Below are 26205 nucleotides of genomic sequence, written 5' to 3'. Positions count from 1 at the left end.
CTTTTCAGCATAACAGTATTCATTGTTTTTGCACCACACCCAGTGCTCCATGCAATCTGTGCCCTCTCTAATACCCACCACCTGGTTCCCCCAACCTCCCACCCCCCGCACCTTCAAAACCCTCAGATTGTTTTTCAGAGTCCAGAGTCTCTCATAGTTCACCTCCCCTTCGAATTTCCCTCTCCATCTCCTCTTGTCCTCCATGCTATTTGTTATACTCCACAAATAAGTGAAAGCATATGATAATTGACTCTCTCTGCTTGACTTATTTCACTCAGCATAATCTCTTCCAGTCCCGTCCATGTTGATACAAAAGTTGGGTATTCATTCTTTCTGATGGAGGCATAATACTCCATAGTGTATATGGACCACATCTTCCTTATCCATTCATCCATTGAAGGGCATCTTGGTTCTTTCCACAGTTTGGCAACCATGGTCATTGCTGCTATAAACATTGGGGTACAGATGGCCCTTCTTTTCACTACATCTGTATCTTTGGGGCAAATACCCAGTAGTGCAATTGCAGGGTCATAGGGAAGCTCTGTTTTTAATTTCTTGAAGAATCTCCACACTGTTTTCCAAAATGGCTGCACCAACTTGCATTCCCACCAACAGTGTAAGAGGGTTCCCCTTTCTCCACATCCCCTCCAACACGTGTTGTTTCCAGTCTTGCTAATTTTGGCCATTCTAACTGGTGTCAGGTGGTATCTCAATGTGGTTTTAATTTGAATCTCCCTGGTGGCTAGTGATGATGAACATTTTTTCATGTGTCTGATAGCCATTTGTATGTCTTCATTAGAGAGGTGTCTGTTCATATCTTCTACCCATTTTTTATATGATTGTCTGTTTTGTGTGTGTTGAGTTTGAGAAGTTCTTTATAGATCCTGGATATCAACCTTTTGTCTGTCCTGTCATTTGCAGATATCTTCTTCCATTCCGTGGGTTGCCTCTTTGTTTTGTTGACTGTTTCCTTTGCTGTGCATGAGCTTTTGATCTTGATGAAGTCCCAAAAGTTCATTTTTGCTTTTGTTTCCTTTATTTGGAGACATATCTTGAAAGAAGTTGCTGTGGTTGATATCGAAGAGATTACTGCCTATGTTCTCTAGGATTCTGATGGATTCCTGTCTCACGTTGAGGTCTTTTATCCATTTCGAGTTTATCTTTGTGTACGGTGTAAGAGAATGATCGAGTTTCATTCTTCTACATATAGCTGTCCAGTTTTCCCAGCACCATTTATTGAAGAGAATGTCTTTTTTCCACTGTATATTTTTTCCTGCTTTATCGAAGATTACTTGCCCATAAAGTTGAGTGTCCATATCTGGGCTCTCTACTCTGTTCCACTGGTCTATGTGTCTGTTTTTATGCCAGTACCATGCTGTCTTGGTGATCACAGCTTTGTAGTAAAGCTTGAAATCAGGTAACGTGATGCCCCCAGTTTTATTTTTGTTTTTCAACATTTCCTTAGCAATTCAGGGTCTCTTCTGATTCCATACAAATTTTAGGATTATTTGCTCGAGCTCGTTGAAAAATATCGATGGAATTTTGATAGGAATGGCATTAAAAGTATAGATTGCTCTAGGCAGTATAGACAGTTTAACAATGTTTATTCCTCCAATCCAAGAGCATGAATGGTCTTCCATCTTTTTGTGTCTTCTTCAGTTTCTTTCAGAAGTGTTCTGTAGTTCCTCGAGTACAGTTCCTTTACCTCTTTGGTTAGGTTGATTCCCAGGTATCTTATGGTCCTTGGTGCTGTAGTAAATGGAATCGATTCTCTAATTTTCCTTTTTGTATTTTCATTGATAGTGTATAAGAAAGCCACTAATTTCTGTACATTGACTTTGTATCCTACCATGTTGCTGAATTGCTGTATGCGTTCTAGTAGTTTGGGGGTGGAGTCTTTTGGGTTTTCCATATAAAGAATCATGTCATCTGCAAAGAGAGAGAGTTTGACTTCTTCATTGCCAATTCGGATACCTTTTATTTCTCTTTGTTGTCTGATTGCTGTTGCTAGGACTTCTAATACTATGTTGAACAAGAGTGGTGAGAGTGGGCATCCTTGTGTTCCTGATCTCAATGGGAAGGCTGCAAGCTTTTTCCCATTGAGGATGATATTTGCTGTGGGTCATTCATAGACAGATTTGATGAAGTTCAGGAATGTTTGCTCTATCCCTATACTTTGAAGCGTTTTAATCAGGAACAGATGCTGTATCTTGTCAAATGCTTTTTCTGCATCAATTGAGAGGTTCTTCTCTCTTCTCTTATTGATTTGTTCAATCACATTGATAGATTTGTGAATGTTGAACCATCCTTGTAGCCCAGGAATGAAACCCACCTGGTCATGGTGGATAATCTTTTTAATGTGCTCTTGGATCCTGTTTGCTAGGATTGTTGAGAATCTTAGCATCCATATTCATCAGTGATATTGGTCTGAAATTCTCCTTTTTGGTAGGGTCTTTGCCTGGTTTGGGGATCAGGGTAATGCTGGCTTCATAGAAAGAGTCTGGAAGTTTTCCTTCTGCTTCAATTTTTTGAAACAGCTTCAGGAGAATAGGTGTTATTTCTTCTTTGAAAGTTTGGTAGAATTCCCCAGGGAATCCATCAGGTCCTGGGCTCTTGTTTTTTGGGAGGTTTTTGATCATTGCTTCAATCTCGTTACTAGATATCGGTCTATTCAGGTTGTCAATTTCTTCCTGGTTCAATTTTGGGAGTTTATAGTTTATAGTTTTCCAGAAATGCATCCATTTCATCTAGGTTGCTTAGCTTTTGGCATATAACTGTTGATAATAACTTCTGATGATTGTTTCTACTTCCTTGGTGTTAGTTGTGATCTCTCCCTTTTCATTCATAATTTTATGAATTTGGGCTTTCTCTCTTTTCTTTTGGATTAGTGTGGCCAATGGTTTATCGACCTTAAAGATTCTTTCAAAAAACCAACTTCTAGTGCGCCTGGGTGGCTCAGTGGATTAAGCCGCTGCCTTCGGCTCGGGTCATGATCTCAGGGTCCAGGGATCGAGTCCCACATCGGGCTTTCTGCTCAGCGGGGTGCCTGCTTCCCTCTCTCTCTCTCTGCCTGCATCTCCGTCTACTTGTGATCTCTCTCTGTCAAATAAATAAATAAAATCTTAAAAAAAAAACAACTTCTAGTTTCATTGATACGTTCTACTGTAGCTCTGGTTTCTACCTCATTGATCTCTGCTCTAATCTTGACTATTTCCCTTCTTATGTGTGGAGTTGGTTTGATTTGTTGTTGATTCTCCAGTTCTTTAAGGTGTAGAGACAGCTGGTGTGTTCTGGATTTTTCAATGTTTTTGAGGGAGGCTTGGATGGCTATGTATTTCCCCCTTAGGACCGCCTTTGCTGTATCCCATAGGTTTTGGACCGAAGTGTCTTCATTCTCATTGGTTTCCATGAATTGTTTCAGTTCTTCTTTGATCTCCTGGTTGATCCAAGCATTCTTTTTTTTTTTATTAATTTTATTTCTTATAAACATATAATATATTTTTATCCCCAGGGGTACAGGTCTGTGAATCACCAGGTTTACACACTTCACAGCACTCACCATAGCACACACCCTCCCCAGTGTCCATAATCCCACCCCCCTCCCAACACCCCTCCCCCCATCAACCCTCAGTTTGTTTTGTGAGATTAAGAGTCACTTATGGTTTGTCTCCCTCCCAATTCAATCTTGTTTCATTTACTCTTCTCCTACCCCCTTAACCCCCCATGTTGCATCTTCTCTCCCTCATATCAGGGAGATCATATGATAGTTCTCTTTCTCCGATTGACTTATTTCGCTAAGCATGATACCCTCTAGTTCCATCCACGTCGTCGCAAATGGCAAGATTTCATTTCTTTTGATGGCTGCATAGTATTCCATTGTGTATATATACCACTTCTTCTTTATCCATTCGTCTGTTGATGGACATCTAGGTTCTTTCCATAGTTTGGCTATTGTAGACATTGCTGCTATAAATATTCGGGTGCACATGCCCCTTTGGATCACTACGTTTGTATCTTTAGGGTAAATACCCAGCAGTGCAATTGCTGGGTCATAGGGTAGTTCTATTTTCAACATTTTGAGGAACCTCCATGCTGTTTTCCAGAGTGGTTGCACCAGCTTGCATTCCCACCAACAGTGTAGGAGGTTTCCCCTTTCTCCGCATCCTCACCAGCATCTGTCATTTCCTGACTTGTTAATTTTAGCCATTCTGACTGGTGTGAGGTGATATCTCATTGTGGTTTTGATTTGTATTTCCCTGATGCCGAGTGATATGGAGCACTTTTTCATGTGTCTGTTGGCCATCTGGATGTCTTCTTTGCAGAAATGTCTGTTCATGTCCTCTGCCCATTTCTTGATTGGATTATTTGTTCTTTGGGTGTTGAGTTTGCTAAGTTCTTTATAGATTGTGGACACTAGCCCTTTATCTGATATGTCATTTGCAAATATCTTCTCCCATTCTGTCAGTTGTCTTTTGGTTTTGTTAACTGTTTCCTTTGCTGTGCAAAAGCTTTTGATCTTGATAAAATCCCAATAGCTCATTTTTGCCCTTGCTTCCCTTGCTTTTGGCGATGTTCCTAGGAAGATGTTGCTGCGGCTGAGGTCGAAGAGGTTGCTGCCTGTGTTCTCCTCAAGGATTTTGATGGATTCCTTTCTCACATTGAGATCCTTCATCCATTTTGAGTCTATTTTCGTGTGTGGTGTAAGGAAATGATCCAATTTCATTTTTCTGCATGTGGCTGTCCAATTTTCCCAACACCATTTATTGAAGAGGCTGTCTTTGTTCCATTGGACATTCTTTCCTGCTTTGTCGAAGATGAGTTGACCATAGAGTTGAGGGTCCATTTCTGGGCTCTCTATTCTGTTCCCTTGATCTGTGGGTCTGTTTTTGTACCAGTACCATGCTGTCTTGATGATGACAGCTTTGTAATAGAGCTTGAAGTCCGGAATTGTGATGCCACCAACTTTGGCTTTCTTTTTCAATATTCCTTTGGCTATTCGAGGTCTTTTCTGGTTCCATATAAATTTTAGGATTATTTGTTCCATTTCTTTGAAAAAAATGGATGGTACTTTGATAGGAATTGCATTAAATGTGTAGATTGCTTTAGGTAGCATAGACATTTTCACAATATTTATTCTTCCAATCCAGGAGCATGGAACATTTTTCCATTTCTTTGTGTCTTCCTCAATTTCTTTCATGAGTACTTTATAGTTTTCTGTGTATAGATTCTTAGTCTCTTTGGTTAGGTTTATTCATAGGTATCTTATAGTTTTGGGTGCAATTGTAAATGGGATGGACTCCTTAATTTCTCTTTCTTCTGTCTTGTTGTTGGATAGAGAAATGCAACTGATTTCTGTGCATTGATTTTATATCCTGACACTTTACTGAATTCCTGTACAAGTTCTAGCAGTTTTGGAGTGGAGTCTTTTGGGTTTTCCACATAGAGTATCATATCATCTGCGAAGAGTGATAGTTTGACTTCTTCTTTGCCGATTTGGATGCCTTTAATTTTCTTTTGTTGTCTGATTGCTGAGGCTAGGACTTCTAGTACTATGTTGAATAGCAGTGGTGATAACGGACATCCCTGCCGTGTTCCTGACCTTAGCGGAAAAGCTTTCAGTTTTTCTCCATTGAGAATGATATTTGCGGTAGGTTTTTCATAGATGGCTTTGATAATATTGAGGTATGTGCCCTCTATCCCTACACTTTGAAGAGTTTTGATCAGGAAGGGATGCTGTACTTTGTCAAATGCTTTTTCAGCATCTATGGAGAGTATCATATGGTTCTTGTTCTTTCTTTTATTAATGTGTTGTATCACATTGATTGATTTGCGGATGTTGAACCAGCCTTGCAGCCCTGGAATAAATCCCACTTGGTCGTGGTGAATAATCCTTTTAATGTACTGTTGAATCCTATTGGCTAGTATTTTGGCGAGAATTTTTGCATCTGTGTTCATCAAAGATATTGGTCTGTAGTTCTCTTTTTTGATGGGATCCTTGTCTGGTTTGGGATCAAGGTGATGCTGGCCTCATAAAATGAGTTTGGAAGTTTTCCTTCCATTTCTATTTTTTGGAACAGTTTCAGGAGAATAGGAATTAGTTCTTCTTTAAATGTTTGGTAGAATTTCCCCGGGAAGCCATCTGGCCCTGGGCTTTTGTTTGTTTGGAGATTTTTGATGACTGTTTCAATCTCCTTACTGGTTATGGGTCTGTTGAGGCTTTTTATTTCTTCCTGGTTCAGTTGTGGTAGTTTATATGTCTCTAGGAATGCATCCATTTCTTCCAGATTGTCAAATTTGTTGGCGTAGAGTTGCTCATAGTATGTTCTTATAATTGTCTGTATTTCTTTGGTGTTCGTTGTGATCTCTCCTCTTTCATTCATGATTTTATTTATTTGGGTCCTCTCTCTTTTCTTTTTGATAAGTCTGGCCAGGGGTTTATCAATCTTATTAATTCTTTCAAAGAACCAGCTCCTAGTTTCGTTGATTTGTTCTATTGTTTTTTTGGTTTCTATTTCATTGATTTCTGCTCTGATTTTTATGATTTCTCTTCTCCTGCTGGGTTTAGGGTTTCTTTCTTGTTCTTTCTCCAGCTCCTTTAGGTGTAGGGTTAGGTTGTGTACCTGAGACCTTTCTTGTTTCTTGAGAAAGGCTTGTACTGCTATATATTTTCCTCTCAGGACTGCCTTTGTTGTGTCCCACAGATTCTGAACCGTTGTGTTTTCATTATCATTTGTTTCCATGAATTTTTTTCAATTCTTCTTTAATTTCCTGGTTGACCCATTCATTCTTTAGAAGGATGCTGTTTAGTCTCCATGTATTTGCGTTCTTTCCAAATTTCCTCTTGTGATTGAGTTCTAGCTTCAGAGCATTGTGGTCTGAAAATATGCAGGGAATGATCCCAATTTTTTGATACCGGTTGAGACCTGATTTAGGACCGAGGATGTGATCTATTCTGGAGAATGTTCCATGTGCACTAGAGAAGAATGTGTATTCTGTTGCTTTGGGATGAAAAGTTCTGAATATATCTGTGATGTCCATCTGGTCCAGTGTGTCATTTAAGGCCCTTATTTCCTTGTTGATCTTTTGCTTGGATGATCTGTCCATTTCCGTGAGGGGAGTGTTAAAGTCCCCTACTATTATTGTATTACTGTTGATGTGTTTCTTTGATTTTGTTATTAATTGGTTTATATAGTTGGCTGCTCCCACGTTAGGGGCATAGATATTTAAAATTGTTAGATCTTGTTGTTGGACAGTTCCTTTGAGTATGATATAGTGTCCTTCCTCATCTTTTGCTATAGTCTTTGGCTTAAAATCTAATTGATCTGATATAAGGATTGCCACTCCTGCTTTCTTCTGATGTCCATTAGCATGGTAAATTCTTTTCCACCCCCTCACTTTAAACCTGGAGGTGTCTTCGGGTTTAAGATGAGTTTCTTGTAGGCAACATATAGATGGGTTTTGTTTTTTGATCCATTCTGATACCCGGTGTCTTTTGATTGGGGCATTTAGCCCATTAACATTCAGGGTAAGTATTGAGAGATATGAATTTAGTGCCATTGTATTGCCTGTAAGGTGACTGTTATTGTATATTGTCTCTGTTTCTTTCTGATCTGCTACTTTTAGGGTCTCTCTTTGCTTAGAGGACCCCTTTCAATATTTCCTGTAGAGCTGGTTTGGTATTTGCAAATTCTTTCAGTTTTTGTTTGTCCTGGAAGCTTTTAATCTCTCCTTCTATTTTCAATGATAGCCTAGCTGGATATAGTATTCTTGGCTGCATGTTTTTCTCATTTAGTACTCTGAATATATCATGCCAGGTCTTTCTGGCCTGCCAGGTCTCTGTGGATAAGTCTGCTGCCAATCTAATATTTTTACCATTGTACGTTACAGACTTCTTTTCCCTGGCTGCTTTCAGGATCTTCTCTTTGTCACTAAGACTTGTCAATTTTACTATTAGGTGACGGGGTATGGACCTATTCTTATTGATCTTGAGGGGGGTTCTCTGAACCTCCTGGATTTTGATGCTTGTTCCCTTTGCCATATTGGGGAAATTCTCTCTAATAATTCACTTCAATATACCTTCTGCTCCCCTCTCTGTTTCCTCTTCTTCTGGAATCCCAATTATTCTAATGTTGTTTCATCTTATGGTGTCACTTATCTCTCGAATTCTCCCCTCGTGATCCAGTAGCTGTTTGTCCCTCTTTTGCTCAGCTTCTTTATTCTCTGTCATTTGGTCTTCTATATCGCTAATTCTTTCTTCTGCCTCATTTATCCTAGCAGTCAGAGCCTCCATTTTTGATTGCACCTCATTAATAGCTTTTTTTATTTCAACTTGGTTAGATTTTAGTTCTTTTATTTCTCCAGAAAGGGCTTTTATATCTCCCGAGAGGGTTTCTCTAATATCTTCCATGCCTTTTTCGAGCCTGGCTAGAACCTTGAGAATCGTCATTCTGAACTCTGGATCTGACATACTACCAATGTCTGTATTGATTAGGTCCCTAGCCTTTGGTACTGCCTCTTGTTCTTTTTTTTGTGGTGAATTTTTCCGCCTTGTCATTTTGTCCAGATAAGAGTATATGAAGGAGCAAGTAAAATACAAAAAGGGTGGCAACAACCCCAGGAAAATATGCTTTAGCCAAATCAGAAGAGATCCCAAATCGTGGGGGGGGGAGAAAGGGGATAAAAAGAGGTTCAGAAAGAAAGAAAAAAATTTTAAAAAAGAAAACCAATAAAGAAAAAGTATAAAAAGGAAAAAAAAAAAAAAATATATATATATATATATATATATATATATATATATATATATTAGATAGACTAGTTAAAAAATGTTAAAAAAGAAAAGGGTAAAAGTTAAAAAAAATTAGCAGAAGAAGAAAAAAACTTGAAAAAGAAAAGAAAAAAAATTAATTTAACTGCAAGGCTAAAGAATCATGGGGAGAAGCCATGAGTTCCGTGCTTTGCTTTCTCCTCCTCTGGAATTCCGCCGCTCTCCTTGGTATTGAAACTACACTCCTTGGTAGGTGAACTTGGTCCTGGCTGGGTTTCTTGCTGATCTTCTGGGGGAGGGGCCTGTTGTAGTGATTCTCAAGCGTCTTTGCCCCAGGCGGAGTTGCACCGCCCTTACCCAGGCCAGGCTGAGTAATCCGCTCGGGTTTGCTTTCGGGAGCTTTTGTTCCCTGAGCGCTTTCCGTAGAGTTCCGGAGGGCGGGAATGAAGATGGCGGCCTCCCGGTCTCCAGCCCCGGAGGAGCCGAGAGCCCGGGGCCCCACTCCTCAGTGCGCCCCCAGAGAACAGCGCCCAATGACTCCCGCCACACTGGCCTCCGGCCGCGCTCCAAGCTGACCGAGCCTGCGACCGATTCAAGGTAACCCCGAGCTGAGAGTCACTCCTTGGCTCTGTCTCTGTAGCCGGCTTCCCCATTCTAATACCTGTGAGCTCTGCGACACTCAGACTCCCCAGATCCTTCTGTGACCCTGCGGGACCTGAGGCCACGCTGACCCCGCGTGGGCTTCAACCCGGTTAAGCCTCTGGAGCGATGTCCCTCAGTGGAACAGACTTTTAAAAGTCCCGATTTTGTGCTCCGTTGCTCCGCCGCTCGCCGGGAGCCAGCCCCTCCCCCCGCGGTCTATCTTCCCGTCGCTTTGGATTCACTTCTCCGCCAGTCCTACCTTGCAGAAAGTGGTTGATTTTCTGTTTCTAGAGTTGCTGTTCTTCTTCTCTTCGATCTCCCGTTGGATTTGTAGGTGTTTGTAATCTTTAGATAAGCTATCTAGCTGATCTCCCGCTACCTGAAGTAGTCTCAGCCTGCTACTTCTCCGCCATCTTGACTCCTCCCCTCTGATCCAAGCATTCTTAAGCAAGGTGGTCTTTAGCTTCCAGGTGTTTGAGTTCCTTCTGAACTTTTCCTTGTGATTGAGCTCCAGTTTCAAAGCATTGTGATCTGAGAATATGCAGAGAATAATCTCAGTCTTTTGGTATCAGTTGAGTCCTGATTTGTGACCCAGTATGTGGTCTATTCTTGAGAAGGTTCCATGTGTACTTGAGAAGAATGAATACTCTTTTGTTTTAGAGTGGAATGTTCTGTATATATCTATGAGGTCCATCTGGTCCAATGGGTCATTCAATGCTCTTGTTTCTTTATTGATTTTCTGCTTCGATGATCTATTTCTGAGAGAGGCATGTTAAGATCTCCTACTATTAATGTATTCATATCAATATGACTCTTTATCTTGATTAACAGTTTTCTTATGTAATTGGCTGCTCCCATATTGGGGGCATAGATATTTACAATTGTTAGATCATCTTGGTAGATAGTCCCTTTAAGAATGATGTAGTGTCCTTCTGTATCTCTGACCACAGTCTTTAGTTTAAAATCTAATTTATCTGATATGAGAATCACTACCCCGGCCTTCTTTTGAGGCCCATTGGCATGAAAGATGATTCTCCATCCCTTCACTTTCAATCTGGGTATACCTTTAGGTTCCAAATGGGTCTCTTGTAGACAACATATGGATGGGTCCTGTCATTTTATCCAATCTGCAACCCTGTGTCGTTTTATGGGCACATTTAGGCCATTCACATTGAGAGTGATTATTGATAGATACGTTTTTATGGACATCGTGTTACCTTTGAAGTCCTTCTTTCTGTAGATTGTCTCTATATTTCTGTTCAATGCTATTCTTGGGATTTTTCCTCTTTAATAGAACCCCCCTTAATATTCCCTGCAGTGTCAGCTTGGTTGTTGCATAGTCTTTTAAGCCTTGCTGGTCTTGGAAACTCTTTATCTCTCCATCCATTTTGAATGTCAGTCTTGCTGGATAAAGTATTCTTGGCTACATGTTCTTCTCATTTAGTTCCCTGAATATATCTTGACAGCCCTTTCTGGCTTGCCAGGTCTCTGTGGACAGGTCTGACGTTATTCTGATGGGCTTTCCTCTGTAAGTAAGGAGCCTCTTTGTCCTAGCGGATTTCAAGAGATTGTATCTACAATTATGATTCCTCAATTTGACTATCAGGTGCCTTGATGTTTTTCTGGAATCTATAATCTTGGGTGGAGACTGTTCGGCCTCTAGTACATGAACGCTTGTTCCATTCACGAGATTGGGAAAATTTTCATGAAGAACTTGTTCCACTATATCTTCAAGACTTCTTTCTTTCTCCTCCCTTTCAGGGATTCCAATAATTCTGACATTGGAACGTTTCATGGCATCATTTATTTCCCTGATTCTGTTTTCGTGGCTTCTAAGCTGTTTGTTCCAGTCTTCCTCCTGATCCTTTCTCTCTATCTGTTTGTCCTCCAGATCACTAATTCTACCTTCTGTCTCAGTTACCCTAGCTTTGGGAGAATTTAGATTAGATTGGAACTCATTGAGAGCATTGTGAACCTCATCTCTGGTAGCTTTCTGTTCTGCCCTAACATTGTGAATATCATCCCTGGTCACTTGCAGTTCTGCCCTAATCTATTCCGTTTGGTCATCCATGGCTATCTCCAACCTAGCTATTGCCTGGATAATTGTTAGCCTGAATTCTCTTTCTGACATATTGTCTATGTTGATAGCTGTTAGCTCTGTTGTAGAAGGTCAATCCTCTGTATTTTTCTTCTGTTAGGCGTTCCTCCTCCTAGTCATTTTGGTGAGAGATGACTGAACAGATGTAGCTGGATGTATCGACCGTGGTGCAGTCAAGGTGCACCCTGGAACACTTCTGAGCAATCAGGATTCCCCACCCAAACGAGAGAAAAAAGAAAAGAAAAAGAAAAAAAGAGAGAGAGACAGGAAAGAAAGGGAAGATAAAAGAGAAGGTTCAGCCCAAATGGGCCCCAAGGTAAGATTTATGAAGTATACAAACAAAAACAGACAAACAAAAAGACTGATAAAAGTATATGAGAAAAGAAACAAAAAATATATATATATACAAGCAAATAAAGAAGAACCTCATCAAAAAGAACCCCAAGTATAAGATTTATATACTATCAGGACAAACACAAAAACACAGAAACACTGGTGGAAGAAAAAGATGGGAGAGTGGTTATAAATTCTCAGTGTGGGTGAGGAAGTTTGTTTTGATTCTTCCTGGATGTATCTTGATACCTTTGTTAAAGGACTCAACTTTCCTAAGATAAAGGGGGATTAAAAATTGGCTTACCTATAGGGATAGCATTGATTGGGGGAAGGGGATTACCTTGAAGTTTAACTCTATATGAATATTAGAAAATAAAAATAAAAAAGGAATAAACTAGACTAAATAAACTAAAATTTTTTAAAAAATTAAAAAAATAGAAATGCAAAAGAAAAACACAGGTGTATGTATCAAAAAGTTCAGGTTAGAAGGTTATTATGGAATTTGATGTACTGGACAGCTCACTGTGATGGTAAATAGGTTAAAAAATTATCTATATATATACCACATCTTCTTTATCCATTCATCTGTTGATGGAATCTAGGTTCTTTCCATAGTTTGGCTATTGTAGACATTGCTGCTATAAACATTCGGGTGCACGTGCCCCTTCGAATCACTACGTTTGTATCTTTAGGATAAATACCCAGCAGTGCAATTGCTGGGTCATAGGGTAGTTCTATTTTCAACATTTTGAGGAACCTCCATGCTGTTTTCCAGAGTGGTTGCACCAACTTGCATTCCCACCAACAGCCATCAAAAGAAATGAAATCTTGTCATTTGCAATGACGTGGATGGAACTAGAGGGTATCATGCTTAGCGAAATAAGTCAATCGGAGAAAGACAACTATCATATGATCTCCCTGATATGAGGGAGAGAAGATGCAACATGGGGGGTTAAGGGGCAGGAGAAGAGTAAATGAAACAAGATGGGATTGGGAGGGAGACAAACCATAAGTGACTCTTAATCTCACAAAACAAACTGAGGGTTGATGCGGGGAGGAGGGTTGGGAGAGGGGGGTGGGGTTATGGACATTGGGGAGGGTATGTGCTATGGTGAGTGCTGTGAAATGTGTAAACCTGGCGATTCACAGACCTGTACCCCTGGGGATAAAAATATATGTTTAAAAAAAATAGTAATAAAATTTAAATTAAAAAAAACTATTCAAAGTTAGATTTGGAGGACAATGAATAGGAGGTTGGGAAAAGCAAGCTTTCTTACTACATTTGTGTTTGTATATATGTCTTATTTGAGTCGTAACTTGTACTGAGATCTTAGGAATAAAAAATGTAATCTAAGGGACAACCATCACAGTTAAAAAAAATTATCTATATAAAAAAAATGAACCATAATAGTGGGAACGAGTTAAAAATAAAAGTTGTCCTATGAAGTAGTGGTGGTTGTTCTCTTGTAGTCTTTTTTTTTTTTTCCTGGTTGGTTTTCTGGGGGAGGGGTCTGCCACTTGGGTTTTCAGTCAATAATGTTCCCTGAGTTAATTCCTCCCGCCCCCCTCAAAGGGGTGGGCTCTGAGGAAACCGGTTTTTTCAGGCTTTTGTTCTCTGGCAGTTTTTATGTTTGTTCACTTTTTTTTTCTCTCGTCTTGACTGCTTTTGATGGTTTTTGTAGGTTTAGAGGAAAGCAAACTGCACCCTGACCTCCCTCTGAGAGAGAAGCCTCAGTCTGCTCTCCTGTGGGTGCTGCAGAGCCCATATAAATTTCCCCTTGGCCACTGGCAGAGCAGGTTCTGAGTAGCGGTCCCTGGGGACGCAGGATCTTCTGCTTGTACCCAAAACCACAGCAGCCGCGGCTGTCTGGGCAGTTCCAGACTGCCAGAGAGGTTCCAAGCAGCAATAGCATGCTGAGATTTTCCCGCTGGCCTGGGATGGGAGTGCCTGGTCTTTCTGGGTCTAAGAGGGCCGGGCTTGTGCGCCCCTCTCTCAGGGGAGGGTGTGGGTCGTGTGCACGCATCTCAGGCTCTGCTGGAATGGCGTGGGTCTAAGAGCGCCGGGCTGGGCCTTTGCGCACCTCTCTCAGGGGAGCGTGAGGGGCACGCGGGTCTCAGACTCTGTAGCACAACTCAGTGTTCTGCGGTCTGGCGAGGCTCCCAGCCCCTCACAGGAGCCGGACCCCACGCGTTCTCGGGTGCGCTGGCGGCTCAGGGACCAAGTCCTGGTTTCTCTGCCACACTCTCTCTGGCTCAGCGCCAAAGGAGGCTGTCTTGGGTCCGGGGACTTAAGCCCCTGTCCCTAGCCTCCCCGATTCCCACAATTCCCCCTCCCTGCAATCCTTTGCTCTTTTGAAGTGCTTTCTATCAGTCTCCAAGTTAATGCTGGTCTCCAGACACAGGGCACTCTCGCTCGTATTAGGGGTATTACTTTCCAACCGGTCACCTCTGATGGCTCCCTCCCCCTTTTGTTTATCTTTCGATATCAGTCCGATGTTCCCACTCCGCTTTACCTGCCCACTGGTGTCTTCTGCCCCTGTAGAGATCCAGATGTGTATAATTCTGATCTCAGGCTGATTTCATGGGTGATCGGAGTTCTTTGGTAGGGAATCAGCTCACTTTAGGGTACAGGTTGAAATGGCCCCTCCTCCTACTTCCCCGCCATCTTGTCTCCCCTCCTTTCTTTTTCTTTTTTTGTTTTCTTTTCTCCCTCTTCTTCTTCTTCTTCTTCTTCTTCTTCTTCTTCTTCTTCTTCTTCTTCTTCTTCTTCTTCTTTCTGTCTTTCTTTCTTTCTTTCTTTCTTTTCAAATCGCCTCTATACCTAGCATTTCCTTTTTGCTCTTTAGTGTTGCATTCCCTCAGGCACAGGAATACTCATGAGACCAGTGCAAACCCTCATAAGACCGGGCGAACTGTGCACCTGAGCCAACCCTTACCTTGTTCAGCTCATGCCAGTGGCAGAGGGTGGCAGCTGAGAAACATTTCCCAGAAGGCTGGGCTGCATGTGAGCCAAGGCTCTAAGCCCACAGCACATATCCACTGTCCCATGAATTGTACTTACAATATACAAATTCTAAGGTTAAATTATTAATAATTTCAAATAGAAGACTACAAAATATTACTTCAAGTGCAAGGGTGACTATACTGGTCACATGTACCGATCACAGAAGAACAGATCAAGACCTCCTCCTGAAGCATTATCTTGTCCAGAGTTTATGGTCCTTCTTGGGATTGTGAATAGTTAGTAGTAGGGGTGTCATGAGCCTTGGAGGAGGGGACAGCCTTCTTACCTATGCTGCCCTTCCTACAAGACACCTCCTAATCATGCCATGTTCAACTATTTGCCTGCAGGTGGAAGGAATAGAGGTAAGGGAGTGGGCATGGCCTACCTAGATCTGTCAAACTGGGCCACGCTCTGTCCAAAGCTAGCTCCATCCTCTTGAAATATCACAGCCTCCTCCACATCCAAGTTGAATCCATGATAAGAAGCCAGGACTGAGGAATATGGATAAGAAGGCAAGGGTAAGAGGAGCAGTCAGAAAATCCTCACATCCTCTGGACCCCTGACTTCTTGGGATCTTGATGCCTACCCCAATCCAACTCATTTACCCAAAAGAAAGGTGTTCTCTTTTCTCTTTTTCTTTGTTTCCTGATTTGCCATCTGTTTGATTCCTGTTTCTCTTCCTCCCTCAGAAATTATCAAACAGTTATCAAAAAATTATCATACAAAGGATGACAATCCAGAAAAATGCCCCCTCAAGGATATTTCAAAGGATATCCATAATCCTGGTCTGTTAGATCAAGCATGTCCCCTAAAGATAAAGTGACCATTGAGTTTATTTTCTAAATTAAGACCTTCTGTGAGTGAAAGGGGCACTCTCAATAATTACATCAGAGAGGGAGGCAGGATGGAAGAAGAGTAGGGGACCCCAATTCAAGCAGTCCCCTCAATTTAGCTGAATATCTATCAAACCAATTTGAACACCCATAGAATCCCATAGATGTAAGGATATATTCCTGGATTTCTGTAAGCAGAAAAGTGACTGCTTTTTGCGAGATATGGTGTGCAAAGTTGTGAATCTGAGGGGAGGTGTTGGAAGATAAAGGGAAGAGGGAGGGAGCCTCCATAAACTGGTTCCTTGAAAGTCATATAACACCCAAAATTGGAACCCTTAAAAATCTGCTCTAGTGAGAGATACACCTCTCCAAAAAGGGTTCTGGAATGAAAAGACAGAATTCTAGGTAGAACATTGTGGTCTTGGGATCCTAGCAATCAGAGAGCAAACAGGGGTGCCTGAACTGGTAGAGTGCCCAAGTAGTGGAGCCAAGAAGCAGGTGTTGTTCAGTGAGCCCAGGAGAGGACTATCAGCTCAGGTCACCTTAAACCATCAGTAACTGTTTTTTTCCTGAACAGCCTGAAAAGGACTGGAACCTGTACCTGCAACAGGAAAAAGCTCAGTAGCACCCCAGACAGGACATTAGGTTGGCACCCAGACATGATCCAGGAGCTTTGGGTGTCCATGCATGAGCATGCCACCAGTCAGGGTTTTAGAGGGAAAGGGCAATGGCATTCCTGGGCCCCTGGGACTACCTCTGAGAAAGTTACTGTGGGCATGAACCATAGGAGACTGCAGATTTCAGTGGTGCATGCAGAAGTGGAGACTGTTTGTCCTGAAGGGTTTATTAAAGAGGGCAGACTGCAATCCTTCTGCTCTGGCCAGTGGATTGGGCACTGCCATTTTGCTCTGATCCTCTGAAGAGGTGCAAAAAGCCTCCAGGGAACAAAAGTCACACAGAGGACCAGTTTGCACTGAGCCCATCCCCTTGACAGGGGTGGGGACAACTCCACCCAGGCAGGGATACCTGAGAAACAGCATTGCAGGCCCCTCCCCCAGAAAACGGTCTGAAAGAACAGATGGAGGACAAGCCTATGGATCTCACAAGACTGAAATGCAAATACCAGGGGAAAATAGTACATTGCATTCCAGCTGTTACTTCACAACTCATTTATTTTTTAGATAAAATTCTCCTTTCCTTTTCTTTCTTTTTCTTCTGCTTTTTCTTTTTTTTTTCTTTTTACCTTCATCCCATTTCAACCTGGTGCTTATTATACCAACTTATATTTCATAGTCACTTTTTAACTTCTATCTTTTTCCATCTACATTTTTATAGATATATGCTTCATTTTAGTCCCTTTTCCACTCTACTCAATTTTATCTTTATATATCTTTATATATATAATTTTATCATATATAAATTTATCATATATATAAATTGTCATATATATATAATATACATATACATACACACACACATATAAACTTTACTTTCCTTGCAATTTTGGGATGTGCTGTCTTCTAACACACAGACCAAAATTCACTCAGGGATAGGTGGATATTACCCTGCTTTGTCACACTGTGAGAATATAGTCTCTCTTTCCCTCCTCCTTTTAAAAAAAATTTATTCTTGTGTTTCATTTTGGCTTTGTTTTTCTGTGGTGGCTTGTGACTACTCCAGTATTTTCTAAGGTGCATCTCACTTGGGTGTGGTTGATATTTTGGACTCTTCCATTTACCCACCCGTCATTCTCTGGATGGAATAAGGAGGAACACACACACACACACACACACACACACACACACACACACACATGCAGTGTTCTCTGCCATAGAGCTAATCAATATGGATATAAGTAAGATTTCAGAGATAGAATTCTGGAGAGCAATCATAAAGTTAATGGCTAGGCTTGAGAAAGGTATAAGTGACAATATAGAATCTCTAAGGGCAGAAATGAGATCTAATCAGGCCAAACTTAAAAATGCTATCAATGAGATGCAGTCTAAACTGGATACACTAACAGCTAGGGTTAATGAGGCAGAAGAAAGAATAAGTGATCTAGGAGATAAGCTGCTGAAAAGGAAGGAAGTTGAGGAAAACAGATAGACAACTAATAGCCCATAAATAAAGCTTGGAGAATTTAATGATGCCCTGAAATATTCCAATGTCAGAATTATTGGAATCCCTGAGGGGTTAGAGATAGAGGGGGCTGGAAGGTATATTTGAGCAAATCATAGCTGAGAACTTCCCTAATCTGGGGAAGGAAACAAGCATTCATGTCCAAGAGACAGAGAAGACCTCTCCCAATATCAATGAAAATAAATCAACACCCTGACATATACTAGTGAAGCTTGCAAATCTTACAGCCAAAAAAGCTATGGAGAGGAGATTCCTTACATATGGAGGGAGAAACATCAGAATAACATCAGACCTATCCACAGAAACCTGGCAATCCAGAAAGGGCTGGTAAGACATATGCAGGGTACTAAATGAGAAGAACATGCAGCCAAGAATACTTCACCCAACAAGGCTCTCATTCAGAACAGAAGGAGAGATACAGAGCTTCCAGAAGAGACAGAAAGTGAAAGAATATGTGACCACCAAGCCATCCCTACAAGAAATATTAAGAGGGATTCTGTAAGTGAAGAGAGACCCCAAGAGTCACATAGACCAGAAAGAAACAGAAAATCTACAGAAACAGGGACTTTCATGGCACTAAATTCACATCTTTCAATAGTTACTCTGAATGTAAATGGACTGAATTCTTCCATCAAAAGACACAGAGTTTCAGATTGGATACAAAAGCAGGACCCATCCTTTTTCTGTCTACAGGAGACTCATTTTGAAACTAAAGACACTTCCAGATTGAAAGTGAGGGGATGGAAAACTATTTATCATGCCAATGGACCTCAAAAGAAGCTGGGGTAACAATTCTCATATCAGACAAATTAGATTTTAAACCAAAGACAATATTAAGAGATGTAGAGGGACACTATATCATACTTAAAGGATCTATCCAACAAGAAGAGATAACAATTGTAAATATCTATACCCCTAACATGGAAAAGGTCAATTATATAAACCAATCAATAATCAAAATAAAGAAACATGTTGATTATTATTATTAATGTATTAATACATTAATGGTAGGAGATGTCAACACTCTTCACAGCCAAGGACAGATTATCTAAGCAGATCAACAACAAAAAAAAAAAACAATGACACATAGGACCAGATGGATTTCATAGACATATACAGAAGATTCCACCCTAAAACAACAGAATACTCATTCTTCTCAAATTCATATGGAACTTTCTCCAGAATAGACCACATACTGGTTCCCAAATCAGGTCTCAAACAATACCAAAAGATTGCAGTTATTCCCTGCATATTCTCAGACCAAAATGTTTTGAAACTGGAACTCAACCACAAGAAATTTGGAAGGAATTCAAACACTTGGAAGTTAAAGTGCATCCTGCTAAAGAATGAATGGGTCAACCAGTATATTAAAGAAAGGCTTAAACAATTCATTTAAACTAATGAGAATGAAAACACATTGGTTGAAAACCTATGGAATACAAATGTAGTGAAAAGAAGGGACATATGCACCCCAGTGTTCATAGCAGCAATGTCTACTATAGCCAAACTGTTGAAAGAGCTAAGATGCCCTTCAGCAGATGAATGGATAAAGAAGATGTGGTCCATATACATGATGGGGTATTACTCAGCCATCAGAAAGGATGCATACCCAGCTTTTGCATCAACATGGATGGGATAGGAGGAGATTATGCTGAGTGAAATAAGTCAAGCAGAGAAAGTCAATTATCATATGGTTTCACTTATTTGTGGATAAGTGAATTTGGGATAGTGCTATCCCAAATTGTGCTATTCGGGATAGCATGGAGGACATTTGAATAAGGAAGGAAAAAATGAAGGGGGAGGATAATGGAGGAGGAGATGAACCATGAGAGACTGTGGACTCCAAGAAACAAACTGAGGGTTTTAGAGGGGAAGGGACCGGGGGATGGGTTGCCCTGGTGATGGGTACTAAGGAGGGCACATATTGCATGGAGCACTGGGTGTTATATGTAAATAATGAATCTTGGAATACTGCATCAAAAACTAATGACATACTGTATGGTGACTAACAAAACATAATAAAAATAATAATAATAATAAAATAAGAAGAAAGAAAGAATGACAAACCAGAAAAAGAAAAAAAAACCTATGGGATACTGCAAAGGCCATCCTAAGAGGGAAGTACGTAACCATCCAAGACTCTCTCAAAAAATTGGAAAAATCCCAAATGCACAAGCTCACCTTACACCTAAAGGACCTGGATAAAGAGCAATAAATAAAGCCTAAACAAAGCAGGAGAAGAGAAATAATAAAAATTATAGGAGAAATCAATAAAATACAAACTAGTTCATTCTTTGAAAGAATGAATAAGATCAATAAACTTCTAGCCAGACTTATCCAAAAGAAAAGGAAAAGGACCTAAACTAATAAAATCATAAATGAAAGAGAAGAGTGCAGACTAATGCAAGGAAATAGAAACAATTATTAGAAATTATTACCAGAAACTATATGCTAACAAATTAAGCAAACTGGAAGGAATGGATGCCTTCCTGAAAACTTATAAACTACCAAGACTGAAACAGGAAGAAATAGACAATCTGACCAGACGAATCACCAGCAAGGAAATTGAAGCAGTAATCAAAAACCTCCCAAAATATAAGAGTCCAGGGACAGATAAATTCCCAAGAGAATTCTACCAAACATTAAAAGAAGAAATCATACCTATTCTACTGAATCTGTTTCAAAAAATAGAAATCGAAGGAAAACTTCCAAAGTCATTCTTTAAGGCTGGCAGTAACCTGATCCCAAAACCAGACAAATACCCCATGAAAAAGAATTACAGACCAATATCCCTCATGAAAATGAATGCCAATATACCCACCAAGATCCTAGCCAATAGGATACAACAGTACATTAAAAGGATTATTCACCACAAAAAAGTGGGATTTATTCCTGGGATGCAAGGGTGGTTCAACATTCACAAATCAATCAATGTGATAGATCACAATAATAAAAGAAGAAACAAGAGCCATCCTAATCAAAATACCAATGGCATTTTTCAAAGTGCTGAACCAAACAATCCTAAAACTTGTATGGAACCAAAAAAGACGCCAAATTGCCAAGGAAATGTTAGAAAGGAAAACAAAAGCTGGAGGCATCACATCTTCCGATTTCAAGCTATATTACAAAGATGTGATCACCAAGACAGCATGGTACTGGCACAAAAATGGACACATAGACCAATAGAACAGAATAGAGAACCCAGATGTGGCCCCTCAACTCTATGTCAAGTAATCTTTGGCAAAGCAGGAAACATCCAATGGGAAAAAGTCTCTTCATTATATGGTGCTGGGAGAATTGGATAGTTATGTATAGAAGAATGAAACTAGACCATTCTGTCACACCATACACAAAGATAAACTCAAAATGGATGAAAGACCTCACTGTAAGACAGGCATCCATCAAAATCCTAGAGGATAACATAGGCAGTAACCTCTTTGACAACAGGCACAACAACTTCTTTCAAGACAAGTCTCCAAAGGCAAGGGAAACAAAAGGGAACAGGAACGTTTAAGATTTCAGCAAGATAAAAAGGTTCTGCACACAAAGGAAACAGTCAACAAAACTAAAAGGCAATCCCTGGAATGGGAAAAGATATTTGTAAATGACACTATGGACAAAGGCATGATATCCAAGATCCATAAACTTCTATAATCTTCACAAACTGAACACCCAAAAAAACAGATAATCAAGTCAAAAAATAGGTGGAAGAGATGCACAGACACTTCCCCAAAGAAGATATACAAATGGCTAACAAACACATGAGAAAATGTTCATCATCATTAGCCATTGGGGAATTTCAAATCAAAACCACATTGAGAAATCACCTCACACCAGTTAGAATGGCAAAACTTGACAAGGCAGGAAACAACAAATGTTGGAGAGGATGTGGAGATAGGGGAACCCTCTTATACTGTTGGTGGGAATGCAAGTTGGTGTAGCCACGTTGGAAAACAGTGTAGAGGTTTCTCAGAAAATTAGAAATAGAGTTACCCTATTACCTGGCAATTGCACTACTGGGTATTTATCCCAAAGAAACAGATGTAGTGAAAAGAAGGGTCATGTGTACCCCAATGTTCATAGCAGCAATGTCCACAATGGCCAAACTCTGGAAGGGCCCAAGATGCCCTTCAAAAGATGAATGGATAAAGAAGATGTGGTCCATAGATGTAATGGAATATTACTCAACCATCAGAAAGAATTAATACCCACCATTTTCATTGACATGGATGGAAGTGAAGGAAATTATGCTAAGTGAAATAAGTCAAAGAGAAAGACAATTATCATTTGGTTTCACTTATTTGTGGAATGTAAGGAATAGTGTGGAGGACATTAGGAGAAGGAAGGGAAACAAAGAGAGGGGAGACAAACCATGAGAGACTATGGACTCTGGGAAACAAACTGAGGGTTTTAGAGGGGAGGGAGGGATGAGTTAGCCTGGTGGTGGGTACTATGGAGGGCACATATGGATGGAGCACTGGATGTTATATGCAAACAATGAATCATGGAACATTATATCTAAAACTAATGATATACCATATGGTGACAAACATAACATAATAATAAATAAATAAATAAGAGACAAGAGCCATATGATCCTCTCAACAGATACAGAGAAAGCATTTCACAAAAATACAACATCCTTTCTTTTTTTTTTTTAAAGATCTTATTTATTTATTTGACAGAGATCACAAGTAAGCAGAGAAGCAGGCAGAGAGAGAGGAGGAAGCAGGCTCCCCGCGGAGCAGAGAGCCCGATGTGGGGCTCGATCCCAGGACCCTGGGATCATGACCTGAGCCGAAGGCAGAGGCTTTAACACACTGAGCCACCCAGGCGCCCCAATACAACATCCTTTCTTGATTAAAACTCTCCAAAGTAAAAGAATAGAGGGAACATAACTCAATATCATAAAAGCCATCTATGAAAAGATCACAAGGAATATTATTTTTTTTAAAGATTTTATTTATTTATTTGACAGAGAGATCACAAGTAGATGGAGAGGCAGGCAGAGAGAGAGAGAGAGGGAAGCAGGCTCCCTGCTGAGCAGAGAGCCCGATGCGGGACTCGATCCCAGGACCCTGAGATCATGACCTGAGCTGAAGGCAGCGGCTTAACCCACTGAGCCACCCAGGCGCCCGGGAATATTATTCTTGATGGAGAAAAACTGAAAGCTTTTCCCTTATAGTAAGGAGAGAGATGCCCACTCTCACCACTACTGTTAAATATAGTATTAGAAATCCTGGCCTCAGAAATCAGGGAAAAAAATAAATAAAAGGCATTCAATTTAGCAAAGAAGAAGTCAAACTCTCTCTCTCTCTCTCTCTCTCTCATCTCTCCATCTTCCTTTCAAAGAATGATTCTGTTTATGAGTATGACAACAGGCTCTATGGCTGGACAAGTAGGAGGGTGCCAAATGTCTCAAACTCAAATGCCCCGGAGGGCAGGCAGGTGACATCAGTGAGTGAAGTGGGTAAGTGTGAGCACCAGAGAATTACAGGTACCTACAGTTTGTGGCCCTTTTAAAGGAAGTAGCAATTACCAAGCTCTAGTGTTCAGAGCTCTAGACCATCCCATTTCTCAAGAGAGCTGACAGTCTGGATTTTGTGTGGAATCTAATTTTTAACTGACACACAAGTAATTTCAAGTGACACATGGGTATGGTCTTGATACAGTTTTCTATTTCTGGACTATTCTCTTGGCAGCAGTGGGACAGCATACCTGAAATCAAGACTTGAAGGACATGAGGGACCAAAAAGGTGATATCCAACATATCCCCTCCCTAGTGACCCCTATGGCCTTCCCTTGAGGACCTGGGACTCTGTCCCCCATACCACACACACACCAGGACCCCAACAGGAGGAATTATGGAAAGGGAGCACATCCTCCTCCCAATCATAGCCTACAAGTCCATCTTCTCTCATCTTTGCTCGGGTTATGATCCTCTCCTGATTCCAGGCCAATCCTCCTTCCACACAAGACTCTGGACACTAGGATCCTCCCCTGTTCTCAGCTCTTCCAGAGAGCTATATGAGCTAACCACCAGCCCCAGCCTGCCCTACCAGACGAAGATGCACCCTCAAGGATTCTCCCAGGCCTGAAAGCCTCCACTCACCACCCAGGAGGAGCACAATTCCAAAAGCCATCACTGAGCAAGCATTGAAGAAGTGAAGAGTTGAGCAGTAGAACACTGAAAGGTACTCAGTGCCCTTGGGGAGAGTTAAAATACTGACTCAGGGCCTTGAAATAACAGAAGGAGGAGCACAGTCAGGAAGTTCTTGGTTAATCACAGAACAGAGGCAGGGGCAAGAGGCCAAAGACACCCTTGGGGAAAATCCCCAATACTCTCCCACCACCACCACCTCCGTAAATCTGGCTTCCTTTTCCAGTGCCTGGCTTTCCCAGAAGACCATCTTCCCCCAGCCCTTGAGACCCAGTTGGTAAACAAGGCAACCTGGGACCCCTCTGGGACCTCAGCAACCAGGTTGCATATAAGTGAAAGTAGTGAAACAGATGCCTGCCGAAGCCCCACTGCATGAATGTGAGCCTGAAGAAAGGCAGACCTCCACCTCAGATAGCAGTGTTGGGGGAGGGGTAGCATAAGTGAGGGTGTTGTTTAAAAAAGCAGACTCCATCAAGAGATAAATGGATACCCACCAACTAAGGACCACAGGGAAAGGGAGGGAAAACTGAAGGGAAAGGGGTGGGGGGATGGGGTAATCAGGTGACGGGTATTAAAGAAGGTATGTGTGGTGATGAGTATTGGGTGTCATAGCACAACTAATGAATTGTTGAACACTACATCAAAAACTATGGATATATTATACATTGGTGAATTGAACATAATAAAAAATTTTAAGTACATGGATTTTCTTTTTATCTTATATTATTTTATTTTATTTTATTTTTTCAGTGTTCCAAGATTCATTGTTTATGCACCACACTCAGTGCTCCATGCAATACGTGTCCTCCTTAATGCCCACCACCAGGCTCACCTAACCCCCTCCCCCCTCGCCTCCTAGAGGAGAACATAGTACATGGATTTTCTATAGGCTATTAGAATTAAATCTACCCAATCCATTTTTTAGAAATAGAGATAAATGGATAATCAAATGGGCAAATGGGCTTAGTAGTCATATAATAGGTTGACTAGTCAGTGTTGAAAAGAGAACAGACTACATATATATGTAACAACATGGATGAATTTCAACTTTGTCTAAGTAAAAAACGTAGACACCAGGCTGCATTATGTTTGATTCCTTTCATACAAATAGGCGAAACCAATCTATAAGGATAGAGATAGAACAATAATTGCCTCAGATGAGGCAGACAGGGAAATTCTAACACTTGCAAATTTAACATTCAACCCTTGATGTTTTACTATTTAATAGTTTAATATTTTAACGTTTGTTAAATGGGAGAATTTTTGCATCCGTGTCCATCAGGGATATTGGCCTCTTTTGGTAATTCTTTTTTGGTGAGGGCTTTGTATTGTTTTGGAATCAAGGTAATGCTGACCTCATAGAATGAGTTTGGAAGTTTTCCTTCCTTTTCTATTTTTTGTAGCAATTTGGGAAGGATAGGTATCAATTCCTCTTTAAATGTTTGATAGAATTCCCTGGGAAGACATCTGGCCCTGGATTTTAGTTGGTTAGGATATTTTTGAATACAGATTTTGATTTTTCTGGTTATCGGCCTGTTCAAATTTTTTATTTCTTCCTGTTTCACTCCTGGTAGTTTACATGTTTCTAGGAATTTATCTGTTTCTTCCAGATTGCCTGATTTTTGTTGTCATGTAATTTTTCACAATTTTCTCTGATAATTGTTTATATTTCTGTGGTTTTGCTTTGATCTCTCCTCTTTCATAATTTTACCTATTTGGGTCCTTTCTTTTTTCTTCTTGATATGTCTGGATAGGTGTTTATCAATTTTATGAATTTTTTCAAAGAATCAGCTTCTAGTTTCTTTTTTTAATTGTGTTATGTAGGTCGCCATACAGTACATCATTAGGTGTTTTTTCATTTTTTATTAACATATAATGTATTATTAGCCAGAGGGGTACAGGTCTGTAAATTGCCAGGTTTACACACTTCACAGCACTCACCCTAGCACATACCCTCCCCAATATCCACAACCCAACCACCCACTCCCTAACCCCCTACCCCCAGCAACCCTCAGATTGTTTTGTGAGATCAAGAGTCTCTTATGGTTTGTCTCCCTCCTGATCTCATCTTGTTTCATTTCCTCCTTCACTACCCCCCAACACCCTCCCCCCCACGTTTCTTCTCAAATTCTTCATATCAGGGAGTTCATATTATAATTATCTTTCTTGGACTGACTTATTTCACTCAGCATAATACCCTCTAGTTCCAACCACGTCATCACAAATGGCAAG

At 40.7% G+C, this 26205-nt stretch overlaps 1 protein-coding gene across 1 annotated transcript in view; it reads right to left on the bottom strand.

The window, feature by feature from the left end:
- Nucleotides 1–24030, bottom strand: part of LOC125090668 (integrin alpha-D-like) — a 61347-nt gene extending 37317 nt beyond the window's left edge. The window contains 2 exon segments of the mRNA XM_047713559.1: nt 15227–15332; nt 23926–24030. Of these exon segments, the coding sequence (XP_047569515.1) occupies nt 15227–15332; nt 23926–23956 (137 nt within the window). The 5' untranslated portion in view covers nt 23957–24030.
- Nucleotides 24031–26205: the final 2175 nt, after the last annotated feature.

Source organism: Lutra lutra, chromosome 18 (assembly GCF_902655055.1).
Source record: "Lutra lutra chromosome 18, mLutLut1.2, whole genome shotgun sequence".
Classification (NCBI taxonomy): domain Eukaryota; kingdom Metazoa; phylum Chordata; class Mammalia; order Carnivora; family Mustelidae; genus Lutra; species Lutra lutra.
This window is presented reverse-complemented; position numbering and strand designations above follow the sequence as displayed.